This window comes from Trachypithecus francoisi, unplaced genomic scaffold, assembly GCF_009764315.1.
Source record: "Trachypithecus francoisi isolate TF-2019V2 unplaced genomic scaffold, Tfra_2.0 Lachesis_group11, whole genome shotgun sequence".
Taxonomy (NCBI): domain Eukaryota; kingdom Metazoa; phylum Chordata; class Mammalia; order Primates; family Cercopithecidae; genus Trachypithecus; species Trachypithecus francoisi.
In genome coordinates this window covers 130,946,809-130,974,543 of record NW_022681456.1, presented here as the reverse complement: position 1 = coordinate 130,974,543, position 27,735 = coordinate 130,946,809, and the positions used below count along the sequence as shown (strand labels likewise).

At 39.5% G+C, this 27,735-nt stretch overlaps 1 protein-coding gene across 16 annotated transcripts in view; it reads left to right on the top strand.

The window, feature by feature from the left end:
• The window catches only part of ERC1 (ELKS/RAB6-interacting/CAST family member 1), a 545,691-nt gene that overhangs the window by 99,386 nt on the left and 418,570 nt on the right, over positions 1 to 27,735 (top strand). For 9 of the 16 annotated variants that reach the window (XM_033223291.1, XM_033223290.1, XM_033223294.1 and 6 more), the window contains exons 4-7: positions 3,899 to 3,973; positions 9,550 to 9,705; positions 11,566 to 11,658; positions 15,224 to 15,391. In XM_033223291.1, the coding sequence (XP_033079182.1) occupies positions 3,899 to 3,973; positions 9,550 to 9,705; positions 11,566 to 11,658; positions 15,224 to 15,391 (492 nt within the window). The remainder of the gene's footprint in view (positions 1 to 3,898; positions 3,974 to 9,549; positions 9,706 to 11,565; positions 11,659 to 15,223; positions 15,392 to 27,735) is intronic. The other 7 variants (XM_033223296.1, XM_033223297.1, XM_033223305.1 and 4 more) reach the window with 2 other exon arrangements.

Below are 27,735 nucleotides of genomic sequence, written 5' to 3'. Positions count from 1 at the left end.
GGACGCTTGGGACACTCCTGAGGAGTTGGGAAGAAAAAGAACCAGTAAGATAGGAGGAAAGCTTAGAGTGCCATATCTTGAAAGCCAAGGGAAGAGAGTAGAATAAGGAAGAGGAATTGAGCGGTTGTGTAAAATGCTGCTGATAGATCAAGCACAGTGACTAAGGATACATCGTGGTGGTAGCAATGTGGAGGTCGTCAGTGACCCTGATGAATTGCGTCGATGATTATTTGATTAAACTCTATTTTTCCTATTAAAGCTTCCATGATAAAAGAGACCAAATATGTTATTTCTCATTATTATATCTCCAAAGCGTTGTTCCTGGAGTGCACCAATGGGATAAATACATAGGTCCCGTCCCAGAGCCTCTGGGAGGACTAGAACCGGGCTCAGAAGCCAGTTCTAGGAGACAAGAATAATGTATTATGTAGACAAGAAGAATGCCTCGAATCAGTCCTACTCCTCTGTTGGTTTAGACAGTGCTGCGTGGCACAGACGTGTTAGTGTGTTACACTGTCATCACTAACACTGCTTACCACCACTGGAGTCCCCGCTGTTGGTGTGTCCGGAAGCCTGAGGAGGCTGCTGCCTCTGCCACCCATTGCTGGACTTGTCTGTAAATATTCATGTCCCGGCTTCTTCATGTCACAGGAGTCTGTTTTAAAGTACGTGATGAATGAGTCTGATTGAGGTGATTAGGTCACGTACCTGGGCTTTAATTACAAGAAAGGCTGGGCAGCAAGTATGCGGCATTTTCAGTTTCTATTGTGGGAGGTAGACTCTGCCTTAAAATACGGAGTTCCCGCACAGACTAAGGAGGTCAGATATCACACGGCAGGGAATAGTGATGGATGCCTGCCACAGTGCAAGATAAATAGATGAAATAGATTTTGTGGGGTGCACATGAAAAGGTAATAGTTGAAACCACAGGATTCGGGAAGGGCTCTTTTGGATGGTTATTTGTGTGGGTTGTTCACAAAAAACAGCTTCCCCTAAAAATCCAGCCTGTGCTTTGTGGTGATGTCGCATCTACCCGAGAAGGGTTGCTTTTTTTTAAATTCACATAAAATTGCTCTGTGGATTAATGAAGGCTTTGGATTCAGGCTATAGAATCCTGATGTTCCGAGGACAGGAATTTAGAAAATGTCTGCAGGTAGGAAAGGAAAAGAGTGGAGAATAAGAATTTAGAGCTAGGATAATTCTTTAATGGAAGCCACTTGAAAATTTTAAAGATGTTCCTTCAACTCTGTGGTTAATTTTTTTTTTTTTCCGGTACCAGCTAGAGTTTGCAAAGAAGGTGAACTGACAATGGCTATTAGGTTTAGAAACAAGGAGGTTTTTTATTTGCTATTTTAGAGCATGTGGTTCAGTAGAGAGGTGAGGATAGAAACTGGGTGATCATTCATTCATTTATCATTCATTCCTTCATCTAACAAAAGAGGAACAGACAGGGAGGAGAAGTAATTTTTAATGACTGCTTACGTATCAGACAGTGCCTGAGGAATACGGAGGACGGTTTCTGTCCTTAAAGAGTTCACAGTATGGTACGTTAGAGAAGACAAATGATTGCTGACACAGTGTGGGAAGTGCTGACGAGCTGTGTAAGCTGTGTAGCATGCTGTATGAGAAACAGGAGGTGTGCAAAATTCAGCACAGGAGTAGGAAGGCATTGAAATATTTCCTTTCTAGCTAATTCTTGAATGTTTGGTAGCCATTTCATTCATTCAGTATTCGTGCCCTAAATGTCTGTTAAGCACTTACCAGAGTGGCAGCTGCTGTTGTAGGTGCTTTGGATCCATCAGCGCGTGAATGAAACAAAGATCTTAGCCTTTGTGGGGCGTACATTCTCGTAGAGAATAGTAAGTAAACGTAATCAATAAGTCGTAAAATGTGTTAGAGGGCAAGTGCTGTGTACAGGAAAAAGCAGAGCGAGGAAAGGGGGAAGGAAAAAGCAGAGTGAGGAAAGGGGGAAGGACACGTGCGTTCTTTTTTGGCTGTGTTACGTTTTAAAATAAGGGGTAGATTATACTGAGAACATTGAACATTCATTTTGTTTTCAAGCCTACACAAAAGCGGTAAGAACCGTATAATGAATCTCCCTATACTAATCACTCAGGTACACCAGTTTCGAAACTTTGGCCACACTTCCTTCCTGTATCCTTTTTTCTTTTTCCTCCTTTCTTTACCAAAGATTTTAAAGCCAATCCCTCTCATGGTGTCATTTTCCTCTGCAGACTTTAATATGCATCTCTAAAATATACGGACATTTTCTTGCCTGACGACAGAACAACTACACCTAATACTAATACAAAAAAGGCATTTGAGCCAAGACTGGAAGGAAGTGAAGTCTTCCCCTAGCAGCTTGTGCAAAGGCCTTAAGGATCAGGAGCATGCTTAGCATATTTGAGGAGTAGCAAGGAGTCCGGGGTGGTAAAGCATATGGTGACCCAGGGAAGGACGAGAAGAGATGAGGCCTTGCAGGCTACTGAGAGGACTTTGGCTCTACTTTGAGCTGAATGGGGAGCTATGGCAGGGTTTTCAGCAGAGGACTGACAAGGACAACTTTATGTTTGAAAGGGTCACTTTAAGTGTTCCATTAAGAATGCACTGTAGAAGATAAGGGGAGCTCAGCTAGAAGGCTGTCATGGATTAAAAGGTGTATTTTTGTTTAGTGGTTCATTCCAGGTGTTGGCAGTGGAGACAGCAAGAAGTGCTTGGAGTTTGGGTATGTTTTAAAGCTAGAGCTAACTGGATTTCCTGGCTGCGGCTTGAGAGCGAGAGGAAGGCATTACGAAGACTCATAGGCTTTTGGCCTGAGTAACAGGAAGGATGGAGCAGGTTTGGGGGCACCATCAGGAGTGGAGATGACGTCTTGCCATGTTGCCCAGGCTGGTCTCGAACTCCTGGCCCAAAGGGACCCTCCTGCCTTGACCTCCCAAAGTGCTGTGATTACAGTGTGAGCCATCACACTTGGCCGGGAGTTGAGTTTTGAGCATGTAGAGTTTGAAATGTTTATTGGACATGAAAGTGGGATAACTAGGCGGATAGTTAAAGCTGGAAGTAGGGAGAGAGGTAGCATAAAGCATTCATCTCTGTAGTCCCTGGGTTCCCAAGAGCCTGTCCCCAGGGTACCGGGAAGTACTGACTGATTTATTTAGAGACATTCGCAGAGTCTGACAAGAAAATCACTGAGGTGGTTCGGTAACCTGGAAGACTCTGATATATCCCTTCCTTCCTTTTCTATCCTGAACTCAGTAAAATTTGGGTAAAAAACAAACAAACAAAAAAAAACGATGTTTTTCTGACATTTTCTGAACCTGACCTACTTAGAAAACTTGTTCAACAGTGTCATCTTTTTCTTCCTAACTGTAGCACCACTAGAGAGAGATCTTCACCGTAGGTAACCAGGTGGTGGTTATTCTGGGGGTGGATGCCATGGAAAGGATGTTGTCAACACAGATTGCTCCATAGCTGCAGTCAGCAGTGCAGACCGATTGTGATGGTGTCTATTATTTCTCCTTTTAAAAGGGAGCATTTCTCATCCCCTTTTTGGATGGTTTGGAATTCTGATGACGTGTCTCGGGGTCATGTGGAAGATGGACACGCCGCCTGAGGATGTGAAACAGTAGTTTGAACTGTTATGGTAGCTGGCGTCTGTGTGACTGATTTTAAGTAACTGGGTGTTCAGAGGTAGGGATCCTCCTATGCCTGCATGGGTGAGTGAGCCTGAATGCAGTCTGTGGATTCCCTGGTTCACAGGGAAGGGTTGGTAACACCGAAGGGGTCAGTGTCTCATGAGGCTGTAGTGATCTTTTGCATACATCGGCTCTCGCTCCTCTTTGAAAAAAATGAGAGCGAACAGGAGAACACTGAATCTCTTTTTGCCTTTTTTCCACAGGAGATGCATCGAAGGTTTGAGAATGCTCCTGATTCTGCCAAAACAAAAGCTCTGCAAACTGTTATTGAGATGAAGGTAAGTGAGAATCTAGTAAAGAATCTTATGAATCACCTTATACTTTTAAGTGATCAAAAACTTCCATGTGTGAGTGTTAGGAAATGGCATATAATAGTATTTTACTTATTTGGAGATTAAGAGTGAGAATCAATGTAAATGATATCCTAAAAGAATTTCAATTTTATTTCCTTTTACTTGTAGACCATAATTCAAACTGGACCAAAAAGCTTGTCAGTTGTTCTTTCAGGTAAAAATGATGTTCCATGAAGAAAATACTGAATTCAGCTTACAACTCAAAGCAACACACAAGTACTGTGCTTAGGGACAACCATCGTATTTCAGTATGCAGCTTCATTCCGTTTTCTCACACACAATATATTTAAAGTATGTGTACTCCAGAGCTGAGATTTTTTTTTTTTCTATTTTTTTTTTTTTTTGAGACGGAGTCTTACTCTTTCACCCAGACTGGAGTGCAGCGGCGCGATCTCGGCTCTCTGCAAGCCCCGCCTCCCGGGTTCATGCTATTCTCTTGCCTCAGCCTCCCAAGTAGCTGGGAATAAGGCGCCGCCACTGTGCCCAGCTAATTTTTTGTATTTTTAGTAGAGACGGGGTTTCACCGTGGTAGCCAGGATGGTGTTGATCTCCTAACCTTGTGATCCGCCTGCCTTGGCCTCCCAAAGTGCTGGGATAACAGGCGTGAGCCACTGCGCCCAGCCGAGATTTATTAAAAGTAGTACTTTTTACTGCTTCTTCAAGGACAGTTTTAAGTGAAGTGGTCTTTTAAAAATTTTATTTCTTATTTTTCATTTTTTTCCTACAAGTACTTGATGTGACAAATATTAATGTAATGACTGCAAGTATAGTTTGATGCATTGCCTTGATTTGTGCTAAGGCACTAGCAATTTTACCCATCCTTGCTTTATATCTTTAGTGCAGACAGTGGAAAGGTCAAGTGACATCATGGTATTATTATGAAAATAGTTTTGATCGTGCATACTTTATGAAAGGATTGAGGGTACCCTGAGGGTCCCATAGATCATCCTTTGAAAACCTCTGCCTTAAGTTAATGAATGTTTAGAAATCTTTAGGCTGTTCAGTATAGTGATTAAGAGCTTGCTTTCTAGGTTAAACTCCCTGATTCAAAATCTCGCTTCACTTAACCAACTGTAAGATACAGAGCAAATCACCTATGCCTCAGTTTCTTCATCAACAAATGGTGATAGTAATAGTACTCATCCAGTGGGTCGTTTTGAGGTTTAAATTAGTTAAAACATTTAAAAACACTTTGAACAGGACCTAACGCATAGTAAACATTCAATCTATACTAGCTGCTGCTGTTATTTTTGTTAACAATCTGTTCTTTCTCATAAAAGCTTGTGTAGTTAGGGACCTCCCCCCACAACTACTTCTTCATATCCTCCAGAAAGCTCAATTCTGTATTTTGCATTGTGGGCCTTCATTTAATATTTGTTGATATGACAAGAACAGTTAATGGTATATAAATAATTTTATGTAAATAGATACTTCTGAAGTAGTTATGGGAACTGTTATCTTAATTTGGATGATTTCCTCTTAAAACTTTATATTGTATACATCTTTATTCTCGGTGAGGAAAGGATTTACCAAACAAATTCCAAATTAGTGGGTTCTGGGTTCTTTGTAGTTAATTGGTAGTCTTGAGTATGATCTTGTGAAGGGTCTTTAGAATGGTTCAATTGCATGGTTTACCTTTTTCACATTCATCACAAGTTTATCTGTCATGTTATTTCCTGATCCCTGTTAACACCTAAGAATACAACACACGAATGTGCCTATGTTCACAAAATTATTTGTTTAACCACCTTTTGACAGAATGAGGACGAGTAGTAGTATTACTTGGTGGCACTGGATGCATTTTAAGTTGTGTGAACCTTCAGCTATTCTGCTAAGAAGGAGAAAGATTCTGGTGGCCCAGTGGGGTCAAGAGGATGTGATGCTGAAATCACAACAGAAATGGCTGTGTTGCTGAGAACGTGGAATGCGCTTAAGAGAATTATGAAAATCTAGAATAGTCTTTAGGGAAAGCAGGGAGGAAAGATGACTGAAGTAAAAGAGCCCCGTAATCTTCAAGGTGATGCAATTTTCTTCACCCTCTCCTCTTTCGCCTCTTCTTCCTCCTCCTCCTCTTCCTCTCTTTCTTCTTCTTATCCCTTCTCCCACCAATTTCCCTCATTCCAGCCTTTCCTTCTTTGCCCCTCTTCTTCTGTTTCTCCTCCTCCCCTTTCTCTACTATTTGTTTGTTTTTCCCTTATCAGTGGAGGAACAGGGAAGAATTACTGTACTGCTCAAGGGTTAGAGTGTTGCTGGTATAGATAAGGCAGAGTGATTGGGATGCAAATGAATTGAGGGTGATCATAACAGGGTAGTTTGGAGGTTGGTCCTAGACTGTACCCTGGATGTGGAAAGAATAAAATTCAGGTGGACTGACAGGTTGGGAGAAAATGTAAAAGTTAGGAAAGTGGAATTCTCTTTGAGGTTGAACAGGAAATAATCAGAGTGAGGGTACGACAGGCCTGGGGAAGAGAGTTCTGGGTATTGATAGGATCCAGAGTACAATCGTATAAACTGGATTGCTGAAATGGACTGGAGGATGAGATCATTGCAATTAAGGGCGTCAAGGAATTCTGACATTGCAATCCTCGGATTATGGCAAGAGTGGTGATTGAAGGGGATATTGTAAGCTAGGTGCCAAAGACTTCCAAAAATGGGCAGGAGTGATTGAGAAGTCCCTGGATGGCAGCAATGGGGAGGGAGGGTGAAGAGGAGTATGAGCTTTCCATGAAGGGAAGCAGCCTTGAGGAGCCAGGAGAACGTCAACCCCTTCCCCTGCTCCTTTGTGGTGTTGGGGTATTACTGGCCTTCACTGGAGAGAGTTCATGGGAAAAAGGTTGAGCATTTGGGGATTTGACAAAGAGCAGAGGATTTCAGTAAGTCCATGGGATTGGTTTGTCAATGATGGAAGGGCTGGGGCTGGGGAAGTACAGAGGAGTAAAGTGAGAAGGAATTTATTTATTTAAATATTACACATTCTAGGAGTAAGAAACCTAGTTGGAATGACTCTCCTCAAACCCTGCGTGGGTACCAGTTGGGTTGGTGCTAGAACTAGTTGAGAGTATCAGGCCTTAATTTTTTGGCCTGATTTCCTTGGTAAGTTTTCTGGTCAGTCAGTACCTGCTTCCTGGTTTTCAGAACTGGAGTCGTGATCCCTTTTTGGGAAGAAGGTTTTATGGTGCATGATTAGGTAGTGAGGGTGCTAATTTGTCAAAAGCTGCCTCTGTCTGTGTTTGGGGTAGGGGAGAAGATAGATAATATATATTTTTTTCTTTTTTTTTTTGAGATGGAGTCTCGCTCTGTCACCCAGGCTGGAGTGCTGTGGCCGGATCTCAGCTCACTGCAAGCTCCACCTCCCGGATTCACACCATTCTCCTGCCTCAGCCTCCCGTGTAGCTGGGACTACAGGCGCCGCCACCTCGCCCGGCTAGTTTTTGTATTTTTTAGTAGAGACGGGGTTTCACCGTGTTAGCCAGGATGGTCTCAATCTCCTGACCTCGTGATCCACCCGTCTCGGCCTCCCAAAGAGCTGGGATTACAGGCTTGAGCCACCGTGCCCGGCCTAATATATTTTTAAAATTTCTTAAAAGCTTCCTCTGTCTGTGGTTGGGGTATGGGAGAAGATAGACAATATTTTTTAAGGGCGTTGTAGAGACTTTCTAGAAGCTCTGTACAGGTGCAGGCTGCCATGTGATGTGCAGAGTTGGAGTTCTCACCTGGGACTACATTGTCTTGAGTGGAGCCCCAGTGCTGCTGGAGATACACTTCACTCTTTCAGCTGGTCCAGTTTCATTACCACTCAGGCTAATGACAGAGGAGAACTTACATTTAACTTTCACTTTCATTTGTAGGCTAGTCATATGCTTATGCCTAGTATTTTAGTCTTTTTTAAGGGGCTGTGTTTTGATATTTCCAGAGAAATTTTATAGCAATCTTAAAAGTAAATTTTCAGGTGGTGCAATTGAAGTAGGACTTCTTATAGGTCAGTCATTTCACATGAGTAAATAAAAATCCCGGTTCAGGGATAGAATGACGCTGATTGTATTAATTTGGTACAATGGATTTTGAACAGATACATTTTAATTTGAATGAATTTATAAAAGAAAATTTTCGTGGTGATATTTTTAAAGGTCATGTGATGAGCAAGACAGAGGAATACATCCTCTCTTCTCCCCTCCCTTGAACCTGAAAATAGCTAGGTGGAGTTTTCTCAAGATAAAGCCTTAATCTCGCCTATCTTCATGCTATGAGAATTAAGGAAACTTAATCAAGAAATCATTGAGGTAAAGAAGAAAAGGAAGTTAATTTCAAAATAGCTTCCAAAGGAATGGTTTCTCTAAAACTCCAAGTGAAATAAAGCTACACTTAATTTCTGCTCTTTAAGGCCTCTGTTTCTTTGGTGAGTAAGCATGTGCAACTACAGATGTATAAAACTCTTCATTCCATGCGGGAGTCTTTCTGTAATTCAGGACAGCTCAAGTAGTCTGGGGAGAAACTGGGTGCTGCGACAAACAAAATGAAGAAATCGAATATGAAAGGTGATGTTTGTGGTCGAGATGATGATTTATAAGGACAGTGATTTTTAAACATTATGAATTATTTTAAATGTATGGAGAAGTATAGACAATAAGGATTTCTAACATGATAAATAACAACTTAACTATTCCCTCATTTTTCTGCAATGGGATGTTAGGTGATTTTTATTATTGCACATATCGCTGTACACATTACTGTATAAATCTTTGAAACTCTCTTACTTTTTTCCCCTCCTTTGGGGCATAATATGTTTTTTATGGGTCACCAAATAAATGATAAAATATTAGAACTAGAAAAGGCTTTACTATTAATATTGGAAATTTTTTTCACCAGAAATTTGTAATTTCTGATACAAAGAAATTTTAACCAGTTTTTCATTGCATTTACTTTAGTAATTTAGTAATTATTTTCAACTTTAATTTAAGGGATTCAGAACTGGAGGCAGCCATAGAGGAAAAATCATACTGTGGATATGAGTACTTCTCCTCCCACTCAAAAGGCTGTAAAGGACGTATTTTAGAAGGAAGGCACTGGCCGGGCACGGTGGCTCACGCCCTTAAGCCCACCACTTTGGGAGTCCGAGGCAGGTGGATCACGTGAAGTCAGGAGTTTGAGACCAGCCTGGCCAACAACAGACAGCGAAACCCTGTCTCTACTAAAAATACAAAAATTAGCTGGGTGTGGTAGTGCACACTTGTAATCCCAGCTACTTGGGAGGCTGAGGCAGGAGAGCTGCTTGAACCCAGAGGCAGAGGTTGCGGTGAGCTAAGATCGTGCCACTGCATTCGAACCTGGACTACAGAGTGAGACTCTGTCTCAAAAAAAGGAAGCAAGGCACGAATTGCCAGACAGCATTTTTTCTGTCTATTTGTCTATCTTATTAAATGTAACATCTTTAAATATCATGTTATTCAGCTTTTCTGGGCTTTTGTGAATACTTCAATCACTAAATCTTCTCTTGTCTTCAGGATTCAAAAATTTCCTCTATGGAGCGTGGGCTCCGAGACCTGGAAGAGGAGATTCAGATGCTGAAATCAAATGGGGCTTTGAGTACTGAGGAACGGGAGGAAGAAATGAAGCAAATGGAAGTGTATCGGAGCCATTCTAAATTTATGAAAAATAAGGTAATGGCCTGTGAGACTTTTGATTCTTAAAGGGGGTTTGAAAAATTGACGCGTATTTTTTACTTCTCTAACAATGATAAAACTGTATTTTACACTGTTTTATCAGGTTTAAGGGAAGAATACTTTTAGCACAGTTCTTTCAAATGAAACTTCTCCAGAATTAAAGTCAGAATTACTGACTTAGATAGTTATTACCAGTTTTTACTTATAAAGACGATTCTCTGTATGAGGCTACATATGTATTTGCACGGTTTAACTTTTCATATCTATTAGTACTTCCTGAAAAACTTCCAGATGAGTTTTTCTCACTATGTGAAATATTAAGTTCTTTACCTCTTGTGAACTATTTAAAAAGTCAAAACCCTAAGAGGCTTGAGATGGAGTTTCGCTCTTGTCACCCAGGCTAGAGTGCAGTGGTGTGATCTCAGCTCAGTGCAGCCTCTGCCTCCATGTTCAAGTGATTCTCCTGCCTCAGCCTCCTGAGTAACTGAGATTACAGGTGCATACCACCACGCCTGGCTAATTTTTTTTCTATTTTTGGTAGAGACGGGGTTTCATCATGTTGGCCAGGCTGGTCTCGAACTCCTGATCCCATGATCCACCTGACTCAGCCTCCCAAAGTGCTGGGATTACAGGCGTGAGCCACCGTGCCCAGCCCTAAGAGGCTTTTTAATGAAATGGGTTAAATGACGTTCCGTTTCCCCTCCAAATACAGTTCTGTAAAGGAAGGCCCTTTCTCTGCCCTATCCTGTGGGGAAGATCCACTTGCTGTCAGGTTTACTGCTTCCCATGTACATTTCAGGGGTAATATGACAAAGAGAGATACACCAAGACCTATCAGTCTATGTTCGCAATCAGTCACAGGGTTCCTTCCTTGTATCCAAAGTCATTTAGTTTGATTCTGTAAACTATTTCGGCAAGTTGGAGGATTTAGTTTATCACAATGATCAATTTACCAGTTTTGTTGTGGTTTAATTAAACATTATGATTGCAGTTATAAAGTTTTAGCCAGAAAATAAGTGTTTTCCCCCTTGATTTCCCAATTATATTCTCCAAGTTCTTAGAAATGAAAACCGAAACATCCCAGTAGTGTGAAGTAATGATAATCATCACTTCCCCTCCAGTTTCTGGCTTCTTGCCATGGTGCCCATACCTGGCATGTAAGTCTACAGAATATTCCTCTACTACCTTCAGACTCTGTTATTAATTATTTCTACTAGTTTCATTTCAGGTTTAAAAATTAAAAACTCACATATCCAACTTTCTTTCTTTCTTTCTTTTTTTTGAGTTGGAGGTATGCTTTGTCGACCAGGCTGGAGTGCAGTGGCATCATCTCGGTTCCTGCAACCTGCATCTCCAGGGTTCAAGCTTCAGCCTGCCGAGTAGCTGGGATTACAGGCGCCTGCCACCATGCCCGGCTAATTTTTGTAGTTTTAGTAGAGACAGGTTTCACTGTGATGGCCAGGCAGGTCTCGAACTCCTGACCTCAAGTGATCCTCCTGCCTTGTCCTCCCAAAGTGCTGGGATTTCAGGTGTGAGCTGCTGTGCCTGGCCTCACATATCCAACTTTCGATGAGTTTGGATTTTTCACTCTAATTTGAGAACAAAACATAGTGCAGCATGATCTCTGTGTTTATGTTTTTTGTTTATTGATTAGCACATTCCAGTCCACTGTGGGGAAAAGAAAACCTGTGAACTTAGGGAAACTACCGATGGCTCTTGGAAGAGGGAATGAGGGGAACAGATCTGATTGTATTGTATAAGTTATTGTTATTTCCAGTTACCATTCTGGCTCAAAAGTAGATAATAAGAAGACCTAAGTTGACACATAAGTGAAAAAGAATAATAATGTCGTGACAGGTAGAACAACTGAAGGAGGAACTAAGTTCGAAAGAGGCTCAATGGGAGGAGCTGAAAAAGAGAGCGGCTGGTCTTCAGGCTGAGGTCTTTGCCGTAAGATGTCCCTCTTTGTGTGCGGTGATCCCACAGTGGGACCCTGCCAGCTCTGTGGCTTCTGAGTGGCTTACCCTTTCATTCTCTATGGTTGGCAGCTTTGCCCATTACTAGCACTAACCAGCCTGCTCTGCTCTTTAACTGACTCCTGTTCACCAGCTTGACCCACACATCACTTTGTGTGCAGTGAGCCTTCACGTGTTCTGGAAGCCTTATACCTGGTGCTTTATTGTTGCTTTTATCACTCGATGGATGGTATTTCAAAGCCTGTTTTTTCCTCAACCCCTTATTGTTGATTTATATGAATGGTGGCCTCCTTTTCTCCCTAGGTACAAGAATATATGCAATTGTTCTAGGCCCAACACCTAGAATTTATTTGAATTTGAAACTCTTGAGTAAAGTGCTTTACCTTCTTATGTAGACATTATCTTTAAGTCTTCAGTGAGTGATTTTGCCACAAATATTCCTTTCTTTAGGACAGATACATAGATAATATTTATCTAGTAAATTAAAATTACTAAGAGACTTACGTCAGGTATCTACATCTATCTAGTTCAGTATTCTAATGAACTTAAAATTTCAATGCAGAACGTAATAATACAATAAATACAGTTGGCCCTCCATATCTGTGGATTTTGCATCTGTGGATTTAACCAACTGTTTTTTATTTTCAGGGTAAAAAAATGGATGTTATGTCTGTACTGAACATGTACAGACTTTTTTCCCATGTCATTATTCCCTTAACAATACAGTATGACAACTATTTACGTAGCATTTACATTGTGTTAGGTATTATAAGTAATCTAGAGATGATTTAAAGTATACTGGAGGATGTGCATAGGTTATATGCAAATTCTCCATCATTTTGTATCAGGGACTTCATCATTCATTAATTTTGGTATCCAAAGTGTGTCTTGGAACCAGTCCCCCATGGACCCATGGATACTGAGGGATGACTAAATAATAAAGTAGCTAAAACTTGCGCACTTACTATAAACATTTTATAACGTGCTGAGTTAGGCATATTATCAACTCCAAATTATAGATGAGGAAACTGAGGTAACAGGATGGTGCCTAGGAAAACACAGCTAGTAAGAGGCAGGATTTGGTTTTATACAAGCAGTCTTCTTCCACATACTGCTTACAAGTTATTTACTATACTGACCTATACTAGGCTGTGTACACATTTGTCAAAGTGTCAGCAAAAACTGCTTCAGAAAATAATTGTCGGCTAAGACTGAAATACAGCATTTAAAAAACCAAACTTGTGCTACTTTGGTAGATTTGCTATTTGTGGTCCACTTTATAGTATATATTAAAAAGTGAAATATTTTGGTGGAAAGGGTCTAATTTGGTTTATGAAAACCATATATTGTCTAGAGGTAAGGTTGATCGATAACTTCCTTTTTAAAATAGCTACTGTTAGTAATTTCTGCATTGAGTCAGACAACAGGCTAAGCACATTTCACACTTTATTTTATTGAATCCATAAACAGTACAGTGGCATTGGTATAATTTCTCCTTATTACTGATTAGGAAACTGATTAGGAAAGTAATTATTCAGGGACACATAGCTAACTTAGTTCTGATGTGTGATTGTCTGCAAAGCCTTGTGCTCCTAAGCTTTGTATTATATTTACTTCCCCTTTATAATATCTTCCTGTCTCAGTCTTTAAGGAAAATTTGCGCTTCTAAACTCTGCTTTTCTTTTTTTTCTTTTTCTTTCTTTTTTTTTTTTGAGACGGAGTCTTGCTCTGTCGCCAGGCTGGAGTGCAGTGGCGAGATCTCGGCTCACTACAACCTCTGACTCCCTGGTTGAAGCGATTCTCCTGTCTCATCCTCCTGAGTAGCTGGGGTTACAGGCACGCGCCACCACGCCCAGCTAATTTTTGTATTTTTAGTAGAGATGGGTTTCACCATGTTGGCCAGGATGGTCTTGATCTCCTGACCTTGTGATCCACCCACCTCGGCCTCCCCAAGTGCTATGATTACAGGCGTGAGCCACTGTACCCGGCCTAAACCCTGCTTTTCATTTAAAATATTTTCTGTCTCAGTCTTTAAGGTCAATATAGCATTATTTGAAGCTTGCTTAATAATGCAGATGATGACGAAACATTTTTATATTTGTTTTTGATCACATGATTTGAGGTACCTGGAAATTTGAATAATCTTTAAGTCATAGTTCTTTAGCTGAAAAAATGGTAGCACTTTGAACATCCCCAAAATATTCATTCGTACAACAGATGTGTTTTTGTTACAGTCAGTATGTTAGGGAATGGAATAATGCCAGTGGGTTGTTTTTACTGATAAAGGAATATCATAAAAGATCCCACGCTGTTACAGTGTGTGGTAACTCCGGAGTGGGTACATACTATTTTGCAGGATGAATATGGCCACCATTTAAAATTACCTTCCACTGATGTTTTTAGTATCCTCAGGTACTTTGTATACAGTAAACATACAGAAATATTTGTTGAATGAATATATCTCTAAGAAGAGATTTTATGCGTATGAGAAAAGTACTTAATGTTTTTTGAAACAGAAGGCTAAATTGGAAATTTATTTTTGGTGCTCCTCAAATGTCTAATTTTAATTAATGTGAAATTTATTTCTTCATGGGAAATTGTTCTCAAAAGCTTTATCCCTTGTACCTAAGATTATTACAATGACAATACTTTAGATACATTCAAAGTTTTAAAAATAAAAAGATAACTTTTTGTTTCATCAGTGACACCGAAATTACTGACTTGTCAAATTTATACTTCCAATAATTAGTATCTTTTTTAGTTCCTTGTTAGGCGGTAGACGTAATGTAAAAGCAGATGTAATTTCTGTTTAATGGCTTACATTTAGGGTAAAAAACTATTTTTAAAATTCTTAGAAAACAGTAGGAATGTAACGAAGGTGTTTGAAAGAAATACTTTCAATGTTAAGAGAGAAATTAATCAATACATGTAACATCAAATTATAGGATTTTACAAAACCACATATGTATAACCTTAAAAGTAGCTTTTTAAGGGAAGAATTTTATGCAAACTTTTGAGAATGAAAAATGACAATGAAAAATAAGCACAGTAGCAGCAGATTTTGAATTTTAAATAGTAGTACTGGGAGGTTTCTAAAACCTTTTGTGTTAATATCTACACTCATCCTGCATTTGACCCATCGTGTTCTGAAGAGGGCTCACCTAGAAAAATGAAAACCATTTTATCAGTACAGTGGTGTTCAGTTGCTTACTGCTGTCTCATAGGCCTCTAATTGAATTGGAATTCCTTTCCCTCCATTCCCTTTCTAAGAGGTTTCAAAGAATATTTAGAAGACACAGTAACTGAAAACTGGACATTTACCTATTGAATAAGTTTAGGTTTTTTTTTTTTTTTTTTTTTTTTGTGGTGCAAGGTTGGGGGAGATCCAAGATTATGTAACGCAAAAAGGTGAATATGACCTGTCATACAATTTGTGCTGCATTTAGTTTCGTATTTTGTGACTCAGATCTGTCAAAGAGCCAGATAAGAGGTGTTTGTTTGATTTCTTTTTTCCTTAAAGTGTTTTACTTCTTTTCTAGATTGGCCAGGTGAAGCAGGAGCTGTCCAGAAAGGACACAGAACTCCTCGCCCTGCAGACAAAGCTGGAGACACTCACAAACCAGTTCTCAGATAGTAAACAGCACATTGAAGTGTTGAAGGAGTCCTTGACTGCTAAGGAGCAGAGGGCTGCCATCCTGCAGACGGAGGTAGAGAGAGTTCGGGGATCTGTGGGGAGCTGATTTCTTGGCACCTTTTCATAAGCATTACCTGTGCTGTTTTTGTTATGTTTAGAATGGGGAAATATGAGTAATGTTATCGTTAATTCTTTAGCAGCGTGATCAGTTACTGTGCTAAAATGTAACTATCTCGTTTCAGTTGTTCTTAGATCTAACAAGTTAAAACGGGTGGTTTATGTTTTTAATTCTTTAAACTTTCACCAAGTCTGTACTTCAAAGTATACTCTAACAGTATTAAAAATAAAAGGATAATTGTTAAAGAGTAATCATTGATTTAGAAGCTTCAGTTCAACCCCTGGTGAATTTTCTAGTCACGAATGACAGTGAGCTTGGTTACACTGTGTTTGGAGTACATTTAAGTGTCTTTAAGTTGTGATATTATGAATAACTGTATATGGGAAACTGGAATCTGTTAAAGTTGTAGATACTTTAATTTTAAACCACAGATTATTAGCAATGTGTCTTCATATCCTGTTTGAAAATAAAGTTAGTGTTTTCAGAAATTTTTTTTGTTTTTTGAAATGGAGTCTTGCTATGTCGCCCAGGCTGGAGTGCAGTGGCGTGATCTTGGCTCACTGCTACCTTTGCCTCCTGGGTTCAAGTGATTCTCCTGCCATAGCCTCCTGAGTAGCTGGGATTACAGGCGCACGCCACCACGCCTGGCTAATTTTTGTATTTTTAGTAGATACGTGGTTTCACCATATTGGTCAGGCTGGTCTTGAACTCCTGACCTCTTGTCTACCCACCTCGGCCTCCCAGAATGCTAGGATTACAGGCATGAGCCACCATGTCCAGGCAGTGTTTTTAGAAATCTTAGAAGATTAGTATCTAGACTATTGGCCATGACTTCAGTTAGGTATTTACCATCTTCAGATAGGTATATGACTTCAGATAGATATTTAATGTATTGCTAAATAATCCCAGATCAATTCTTATCTATTTTATTTTCAGTGATCAAAGAGAAAGAGTTGATGATGCCATGTGGATTTACTGTCTTAATATAAATATTTTTTAAAGGTCGCAGTGAAATAGATAATTTAAGAGTAGATAAGTAGTTTTGCTTTATAGAAGAAATATAAAGCATATGATGTAGATTAGTTTTTCTTCTTTAAAGAAAATTAAGAATGCAATTTGATGGAAAAAAAGAATGAGGAGGAAAAGAAAGAATAAAAACATCGTAGTCCTAGAAGACAAGAATCTTCCAGTAAGGAAGAATGAAGAAGGAACCTAAACTGTTTCATATAATATTTTTATCTGTACAATTTGGGACTTTGTTAAAAATGGGAGATTTTAGCTGATGTATTTGTCATTTTTCTTATTATCTTACCCTTTTTCTATTTTAATTATGTTTCATTTTGTTGTGATATCAGCTCCATTCTATCTCACAGAGATATTTTGGGTATAAAATCATGAGATGCGGTAGTGGCTGAGGCTTTGGCTGTAGAGTCATGTTTACTGAGTTTGGACTTCATCTTTACCACTTACTACGAATTGCGTGATCCTGGGAATGTATTGAACTTCATTACACTTCACTTTTCACATCTGTAAGATGAAGAGAATAGTAGTACTTAACTCATAAGTTTGTTATTAGAATTAAACTCATTTATTTACTGCCAGTGTTTGGCACATGGTAAAGTCTTTGTACATTCGTCATTGTTACCATTTTATAATTCTTGTAATAAAATCAACTAATACATATACTGTTGAGATGTTAAGAGAACATAGTATTTAGATGATCTGCCTTTTCTTTTATTAAGTTAAACGTAGGTTTTTTCAGGGAATTATAAATATGAAATCATCTAGATAATGTTACCTGCAGAGTTATTCATTTATAGCTTTATTTTTAAAATTGTTTGTGGGTACATAGTAGGTGTATATATTTATGGGGTATGTGAGATATTTATTACAGGCATGCAGTGAAAATAAATGATGGAGAATGGGAGTATCCATCCCCTCAAACGTGTGTCCTTTGAGTTACAAACAATCCAGTTACACTTTTTAAGTTATTTTAAAATGTAATAGCTTTATTAATAGTTTTTCGTTTCGGTAGCTTGAGTGCATGCAATACAGCAAAAGGGTCAGAAGAGGGTGCCAGTGTTCTAGAGGTCAGGCGTACTTCCAAGTTTGCTACTGTAATAACTTTGGTTGGAGGTGGCAGGTGTGCAAACCAGAGAACCAGGCAGTTGGTTAATGATAATGCAAACATTTAAAAGCTTGTCACAGTCTAATAAATGACTTTTCCCCCTTGGCAATCCATGCTTCTCTTTGTACCCGTCTCAAATAATGTTCTTATTAGCCAGGTCTCACCCAGATGGGCTTGTGATTGGTTTCTTGTACCATAGAGAATAGATTGTATTTGTTGTCATTCACGAATGGTTTTTAGTTTTTAGCCATTGCAGGAGTAGCTGAGTCTCAGTGATTATTTCTGTAAGTTACCAGGGAAACTGCTCAAATAGAACCATCTCATCATAAAAGATGAAAGAATGAACGCTTACTTCAGATATTAGCATTACTTAAAAAATTACTCTGGTGACACTTGACAAGGGTCACCTTTTCCAATACAACTTGCCAGTGTTAGAGCCCAGTAAAAAGCAGTTTATACCAGCTCTTTGAAAGTTTTCATGTATTTCTATAATTTGCTCTTAGTTGATTTCATCTTCTTTTCTGCAGCTATCCTAGACTTTGATCTAACACTCAGATTACTAAATTAAGTATGTATGAAAAAAGAACATGGATCATGGAGTTTTTCTTTCATTTTTATTTTTAGAGATAGAATCTTACTCTCACCCAAGCTGGAGTGCAGTGGCACGATTATATTAATAGCTCATTGCAGCCTGGAACTCCTGGGATCAAACGCTTCTCCTGCCTCAGCCTCCTGAGTAGTCAGGACTTATAGGCATGTGCCATCACACCCTGGCTAATTTTTTTTTTGTTTTTTGAGACGGAGTCTCGCTCTGTCGCCCAGGCTGGAGTGCAGTGGCCGGATCTCAGCTCACTGCAAGCTCCGCCTCCCGGGTTTACGCCTCCAGAGTAACTGGGACTACAGGTGCCCACCACCAGGCCCGGCTTGTTTTTTTGTATTTTTTAGTGGAGACGGGGTTTCACCGTGTTACCCAGGATGCTCTCGATCTCCTGACCTCGTGATCCACCCGTCTTGGCCTCCCAAAGTGCTGGGATTACAGGCTTGAGCCACTGCACCTGGCCTCACCTGGCTAATTTTTAAAATTTTTTTGCAGAGACAGAGTCTCACTATGTTGCCTAGGCTGGTCTAGGACTCCTGAGCTCAAGCAATCCTCCTTCCTCTGCCTCCCAAAGAGCTGGGATTACAGGCATGAGCCACTATGCCTAGCCTGGAGTTTGAACAGTTTTAAAAATCCTTTAAGGAAAACAGTTACATGTGAAAAGACCTGTTTTTTTTTTCCTATTCGGGGTACATGGGATGAGGCCCTCTGGTGTACAGTATATATGAAATTGCTCCCATTTTGTAACCGTCTCTTTTAATCTGATGACTTTGACAGAGGTGGTCTGGATTTAGTGACACAGTGGTTAAAAGGATGGTCTTTGGAGTCAGACATAGGCTTGAAACCCAGCCCTCTACCTTTACTAGTTGTGTGACCTTAGAGGAGTTACTTTACTTCTTTTTTTGTGTGTGTGTGAGATGGAGTTTTGCTCTTGTTGCCCAGGCTGGAGTGCAGTGGCGCAATCTTGGCTCACTGCAGACTCTGCCTCCTCGGTTCAAGCGATTCTCCTGCCTCAGCCTCCCGAGTAGCTGGGATTACAGGCATGCACCACCACGCCTGGCTAATTTTGTATTTTTAGTAGAGATGGGATTTCTCCCTGTTGGTCAGGCTGGTCTCAAACCCCCAACCTCAGGTGATCCGCCCTCCTCGGCCTCCCAAAGTGCTGGGATTACAGGCGTGAGCTACCGTGACCATCTAAGAATTACTTTACTTCTTTAAGCCTCCCTTTCCTCATCTATAAAATGAGGATAGTGATAATAACAACTTAAGGTTTTTTGGCTAGGTGTTTAATTATGTTCTCTTCTGAGTTTGGAGGGACATTTATTTTATTAATTATTATTATTATTATTATTATTATTTTTTTTTTTTTGAGACGGAGTCTTGCTCTGTCGCCCAGGCTGGAGTGCAGTGGCTGGATCTCAGCTCACTGCAAGTTCCGCCTCCCTGGCTTACACCATTCTCCTGCCTCAGCCTCCCTAGTAGCTGGGACTACAGGCACCCGCCACCTCGCCCGGCTAGTTTTTTTGTATTTTTAGTAGAGACGGGGTTTCACCATGTTAGCCAGGATGGTCTCGATCTCCTGACCTCGTGATCCGCCCGTCTGGGCCTCCCAAAGTGCTGGGATTACAGGCTTGAGCCACCGCGCCCGGCCTATTATTATTATTTTTTGTGACAAGGTTTCACTTTGTCATTCAGGCTGTAGTGCAGTGCCTCAATCATAGCTCACTGTAACCTTGAACTTGTGGGCTCAAGTGATCCTCCCACCTCAGCATCTTGAGAGCGAGGACTATAGATGCAGGCCTACCAGTCCTGGCTGATTTTTTAATTTGTATTTTTTGTAGACATGGGGTCTCACTGTATTGCCCAGGATGTTCTTGAACTCCTGGCTTCAAGCAGACCTCCCGCCTCAGCCCCCAAAGCGCAGGAATTACAGGCAAGAGCCGCTGTGCCCAGCCACGGAGGAAAATTGGAATTCAGTGGGTTCAGACAATTTTGAAACACCTTACAGTTTATAACACTTTGATTTGATTTGGTCTTTATTGTTTTATTTGCTCTTCATAGTAATGGCATGGGTTAGACAACGTAAGTATTGTTGTTTTGCTTTTATAATTGAGAATTTTATGAACTGCTTATTAGCATACCACTTTTGATTGGCACTTGAAGCTACTCTCACTAGTAACCCTGGGACTTTTGCTATATCAGTTACAGTATTCTCAAGAATTAAAGTTATTTTCTTGTTCCAAAATCATGATGCTATACTAGGGAGCTACCATTAAATGTATTTTCAGAATTAATTCCCAATGTGCAGAGCAGAGCTGATTTTATCAATAAACCAAAATAATGTGGACCTTACTGCTTCAAAGTATTCCAGTTTTTTTCCCTTACTTCTCCAGGAAATTGTGTTTTGGAATTCTGTTTATTATAGGTAAGGAATATAATCTATATCTTAGTAACAGTAAGAGGAAGTGGTTCTTTTTTCAGAGGCGCTCAGGAGATCAGCATCTAGCACAAGGTGAGGAACTGCCCTTGCCCTGGGATGTTTAGGCACTAGAGCTAGGATGCTGCTGTTTGACGAGCACCCTCTGCTTGCAGCCCCAGCCCCGTGCCACTTGAAGCTAGAGTTCTGACTTCTTCAGCATACTTAGAGTTCAGAATACGAGGGCAGTTTTAGAGATCATCCAGTCTTTCCATAATTTAAAGAATATTTATGATAGTATCTAACCTGAGTGCTTTCTATGTACCATGGAGGGTTTGTATACTTTCATTTTCCCAGTTAATTCTTAGAGTAACCTTCCAAGAAATAAGAATTGCTATAACATTTTACAGACAGGGAGCTAAAATTTAGAGAGATTGAGGTTGCGTGAGCTAGTGCCCGATTGATTGAAACCCCCAAACTTTTGTTCTTGATCATAATGCTGCAGTTCCTCCCAGTGCAGAGAGAGTATAAACAAGATGCTGAAGGCCTATACAACTACTTGGTATTAGTTTTGGGACTGGAATTCATCATTTCTGGCTTGGCGAATTATGATATGCATAGATGACCATGACTCTTGTTTGACTGGTAGGTTGGGGACTAGCCACAAAGAAAAGTGGGGAGAAGAAGAAACAATTCATGTTGGTAGAGAGGAGTAAAGGATTTAGGTTGTTGGAATTATACAGCCTCAGAAAGAGATAGGCGTCTTTTGTGACAAGAGATTATGAGAGAAGAGAAAGATGTATTGATTGATTGATCTCTTCATTCATTCAACAGGGTTTTGGGAGTACCTGCTGAGAACTCTTCTGAGCACTGGGGATATCGTGGCAAATAAAACAGAAAGGCTGATGATCTATATCTCTATCTGTATCTATTCATATATCTGTATATATCTATCTATATCTCTGAAATAACTGCTCAGAATAAAAGAGAACTAGGTACCGTGAACAGAGATAGGGCTTAGAATCTTTTCAAGTGAATGTGTTTTTGTCTTCCTGTTGTAGGTGGATTGTGTGAGTTATGGGGTAGGGGTTGGGGCTGGGTGCTGCAGGGTGACATTGTCATGATATTCAAGTCTGCTTGTGAAGGTAGACTGACTTTGGAGTGCTCCTTCCTCTTTCAGCATGCTTTCTATAACTGGGGCAGAGCATTTCTTGTAGCAGCAGTACAGATGATGATACCAGAGGCGTTCTGATCGAGGAGGCTTGCTTCCTGCCACAGCCACTCCCTCAGTTCCAGCTGGTGAGATGGCACTGCTTACAGAGGTGATGGGGTAATGTCTGGTTTGCGGGAAGATGTAGATAATGATAAGCTTAAGAAGTTGACAAGAAAATATAAGCATAAGTATGGCTCTTAATATACTAGAAAAATCAAAATGGAATGTATAAGTTTCAAACCATCAGAGTGAAACTCAGTTTACCCAATGGAGAATAGAAAAGAGTGGGGGGGGGAGAGAAAGAAATGTGATGGTATGTGGACATCGTGAACAAAGAAGGCTGAAATCAGTACAAATAATGGGGAAGTCAATACATACAAATAAGTACTTGGATTAAAATGAAAATATAAATCTCAGTTGGGCTAAAAAGATACAGAAATATACTGTCAACAAGAGTTAAATGGAGACAAAAAGTAACAGCAAAGCTAAAAATACAGAGATAGAAAAAAATTTAACAATAAAAGTTATATCAGGAAAATAGGCCTTCCCAAATATGATTTATTTTAATATTAATTAAATTATCTTTTAAGGCACACAGAACAATGTTATGTGCTGATAGATCAAGAAAATATAATTGTGTCAATTTATGCATCTAACAGCGTGGCATTTAGATATGTAAAGCAGGCTGGGCACAGTGGCTCATGCCTGTAATCCCAGCATTGTGGGAGGCCAAGGTGAGTAGATCACCTGAGTTCAGGAGCTTGAGACCAGTCTGGCCACCATAGTGAAACCATGTCTCTACTGAAAATACAAAAATGAGCTGGATATGGTGGCATGCACCTGTAGTTTCAGCTACTTGAGAGCCTGAGGCAGGAGAACTCCTTGAACTCAGGAGGTGGAGGTTGCAGTGAGCTAAGATCATGCCCCTGCACGACAGAGCAAGGTTCTGTCTCTAAACGAATGAATGAATGAATGAATGAACGAACGAATGAATGAATGAATGAGTATATAGCAGCAATGAGGTGAAATAGATAAATCAACAGCTGTAGTTGGTCATTTGGATGTGCTCCTGTCAGAATTTGATCAAATAAACAAGCATCAATGTCAAGTTTTAATAACATTAACAAGCCCACATTCGTAGATGTGTATATAAAATTTTGTACTAACAAATAGAGAATAAACAATATTTTTAAGAACTTACTGAACAGTCATAAAAACTAACCATGTACTGGGTCATAAAGGAAACTTCAAAATTCCCAAGAGTCAAAGTCACATGACTTTGCACTCCTAATGCAACAAAATTAGAAATCAGGAGTAAAGATAGTAATAGTAAAGTAGTTATAAAGATAGTAAAGAATAGAAACAGAAAACCAAAATAAGTCTACAATCTTGAAACATACTACCGAAATGACTTGTGGGTTAAAGGAGAAATATAAACATTTTAGAAATGAGTGGCAGTGAAAGCTCTCTATATAAAAATTTGTGGAACATCATTAGAAAAAAATCTGTGGGTATAACTAAAGCAATATTTAGAGGGAAATTTCTAGTTTTTAACATATTCATCAGAAAATAGAAAAGCAAGTAATCTAGGTGTTCAAATCAGGAAACTTAGAAAAAAGTAACAGAGTTAATCCAAAAACAATAAAGAGTAATAAATATAGGATGAGAAATAAATAAAGTAGGGAATAAAGCAACACCAAGAGGTAGTTATTTGAAAAAGATTAATAAGACAAGAACAGCTCTTACAGATGATAAAGGAAAAATAACTACTAGTGCTACAGAGTTTAAAAATAATACAAGACAACTCTAAACAATTATATTTGAATAAGCTTGAAAAACGAAATAAATTTCTGGAAAAATATAAAATGACAGAATAAGTTCAAGAGTTAACATAAAACATGGATAACAGTCATTATAGAAATTGAAATGGTAATCAACCTCATCCCTTTTTCCCTCCCAAATCCTAAGGCCCAGATGGCTTTCGAGGAGAAAATATTTGGTATTTTCTTTTTTTCTTTTTCTTTCCCACCTCTCAAGTTCACGTGATTCTCCTGTCTCAGCCTTCCAAGTAACTGGGACTACAGGCGCATGGCACCACGCCCAGCTAATTTTTTGTATTTTTAGTAGAAATGGGGTTTCACCATGTTAGCCAGGCTGGTCTCGATCTCCTGACCTTGTGATCCGCCCACCTCGGCCTCCTAAAGTGCTGGCCCAATATTTGGTATTTTCTATCAAATATTTAAAAATAGTCATTTTCATCCTGAAGTTGTTCCCTGCTCCCCAAGAAGAAAACAAGAAAGACTAATACTCTACCAGAGGATATGAGGAAAAATAAATAAATTAAAAGAAACTGCATATCAATAGATGGTATAATTTAATCCTCCAGGGATATCAGTTTTCCTGAAATTAATGTATATATTCTTTTGCATTTCCAATTAAACACCAAGCACTAGGCCAGGCACAGTGACTCACACCTATAACCCCAGCACTTTGGGAGGCTGAGGTGGGTGGATTATCTGAGGTCAGGGGTTCAAGACCAGCCTGGCCAACACAGTGAAACCCCTTCTCTACTAAAAATACAAAATTAGCCGGGCATGATGGCGGGCGCCTGTAATCTCAGCTACTCGGAAGGCTGAGGCAGGAGAATCACTTGAACCTGGGAGGCGGAGGTTACAGTGAGCCGAGATCATGCCACTGCACTCCAGCCTGGGCGACAAGAGCGAGACTCCATCTCAAAACAAACAAAATACCAAACAGTATTTTTTTAGGAATTCATTTTATTTTAAATTTTGTAAGGATGAGTTACAAAAAGACAAATACTATATATGATTCCACTTGTCATACCTAGAGTGAAATTCATGGAGACAAAAAGTAGAAAGGTGGTTACCAGCGGCTGGGAGGGAGAGAATGTGGAGTTTAATGGGTGTAGAATTTTAGTTTTGTAAGATGAAATGACTTCTGGAGATTGGTTGTACAACAGCATGAATATACTCAACACTATTGAACTGTAGACTTAAAATGATTAAGAAAGCAAATTTTATGTCTGTATATCTTATTATTAAATTTTTAAAAATTTATATGGATGAATAAAGCTATTCTAACATTAAACAAAGAGAGAAGAGAAAATGGGAGAACCCTGCCCTGTGATACATGAAAATGTAGATACGTAACCAAACGAAACCAAACAGTACACCTCAGAACAGTGCGATAACTAGCACAGGAAGGAGCAGGTAGTGAAAAGAATAGGGCGTGTGAAATCAGAAACATTTATGTGGAGAGAGAGTCAGTCATAAACTAATGCAAAATTAAGCAAGTGTGAGAAAACTGACATACCATATAGAGAATAAAGTTGGCCACCTACTTCATGCTGGATGAAACAGTGAACTCTAGATTGATTAAAGACCTCAGTGTTAAAGAGAAACTACAAAGCTAATCAATGAAAATGTTTAGTAGGTATATATTGGGTAAGAGAACTTAAGTGACTCCATCAAATTTAAGCATTTCTGTTCAAGAAAGAAAACCATTGGCAAAGCCAACGTATGAGATTGGGAGAAGAGTTGTTTTAGAGCCTCTTAAAATAGTAAGGATTCAGATAAAGAATAAAAAAGAGATGCTTGAGGCCAGGCGTGGTTTCTCATGCCTGTAATCCCAGCACTTTGGGAGGCGGAAGTGGGCAGATCATGAGGCCAAGAGATCGACACCATTCTGACCAATATGGTGAAACCCCATCTCTACTAAAAATAAAAAAATTAGCTGGGTGTGGTGGCACGTGCCTGTAATCCCAGCTACTCAGGAGGCTGAGGCAGGAGAATCACTTGAACCCAGGAGGCGGAGGTTGCAGTGAGCTGAGATCAGGCCACTGCACTCCAGCCTGGCGACAGAGCGAGACTCTGTCTTAAAAAAAAAAAAAAACAAACAAACTTGAAAATCATTAAGAAATAGAGACTATAGGGAGAGGGAAGGATTTGAATAGACAGTTAACAGATAAACCTAAGTGGTTAACAACTATGCCATGATATCGTCACTCTCAGTAGTAAATAAATGCAAATTTCAAAGATGATGAAATACTATATTTTGTTCATCAAATTGATAAAAATTAGAATATGAGATAACATTCAGTGCTTGTGAGGATTTGGGCAAACGGTAACACAGATGATGTAGGTGGTTTCAGTAATCCCATTCCTTGGTGTATTTCCCGGAGAAAGTTTCCTGCTGGTCCACAAAAGGACGTGTACAAGGATGTTCACCACAGGATTATTTGTGGGAACAAGGAATTAAAAGCAGCGTAAGTGTTCATTACTAGGGGGTTGGATAAATAAAAGTATTGTGGATATGTACTGTGGAATACTGTACAAAAGGCAAAAGCAGTGACGCAGAAGCATGTCTACATTAGACCATGGAGAGATATGAGGACTATCCGTGGTTCCTTTTTTTTTTTGAGACGGAGTTCTGCTCTTGTTGCCCAGGCTTGAGTGCAATGGCGTGGTCTTGGCTCACTTTATAGTACTTGTTATACAAGTAGTATATTGTTTAAAAAACAGCATCCATCCTGTTTTTTAAAAGTAAAAACAGGTTGAGGTATACAGCATTAATATAAATTGAAAACATGTATGAATATAAAAATCACCCTCTGTGTTTCTAAGATACATATTCAGGAACATATTAAAACGTATTAGAATAGCTGCATATTGAAGGAGGGTATGGGTATTGGACATAAATGGAAAAATAGTAAAACGAAACAAGAGTAGAACTTTACACGGATCAACGATAACGCATGGACAGCAGATAGACGTTGTTCCTAAATGAGATAGGGATCTGAAGCCAAGACCTCTGCGTAAATCTAGTACTCTCCTGAGAAAGGTGGGACAAGAAAAAAATTCCTCCTACCAGTATTAGTGGCAATATGAGAGACTGATTCCTTGGGCTTTGATTTTGTGGAGAAAGGTCTCTCATCATGCAGGTTTGAGTTTCAATAGACGTAACTGCTCTGAAGGGACATTCTTTCAACTTAGTATGTGTAGATTCCCACAGATAAAAGCATTGCTTAGAATGAATTTGCAATTCCACATTAGTTCATCACTTGTGGATTGTGATCTCCCCTGAACCAATAACGGGAGTGAGAACAAACGGAGTGATCAGACCCTTGGAAACGTTGGATAATAGAGCGAGAATATAAGTTAAATGATTGAAGGATGGACTAGGAGGCCTGGGAGCACCCTCTAGAGGGATGATCATGGACTAGGAGGCCTGGGAGCACCCTCCAGAGGGATGAGCAGATGTAACTTGTTGGATGTTGTTTCATGACTGTTGAGAGCAGAAGCTGAAGTAGCACTAGGTATTTAATTTTTATTTCCTTAATTTTTAATTTTTATAGAGACAGAACCTCCTTATGTTGCCCATGCTGGTCTTCAGCTCCTGGGCTCAAGCGATCCTCCTGACTCAGCCTCCACTAGTGTTGTGATTGTAGGCGTGAGGCACCGTGCCCAGCTAGCACTAGCTGTTTAGTGTCTTTGAATCTCGGCTCTGCCACTTGCTGTATGAGTGTATACTTTTTTGCCTCAGTTTTCTCATCTGTGAGAAGAATAATAGCCTTACCTAATAATGTTGTGAGAATTAAATGTTAATGTATCTATATAGTAACATTCAGTAAATATTAGCTATTATAATTAATAAATGCATAAAGGAATTATTTAAAACATGAGGAAAAAAACAAAGGCACTGTACATAAAACCAACCAGGTTATAAAATATCAAAACAGGGTTTTAGACATGAAATATATAGTAACTAAAATGGAAAACTCAGTATATTCGTTTAATTGCAGATTATAGAGAGCTGCAGGACCAGTTAGTGAATTGGAACATAGATCTGATGAGATATTACCCAGCAAACAATAGGAAAGATAGGAAGATAGAAATTATTAAAAAGAACTCTATGGAAATTGAGC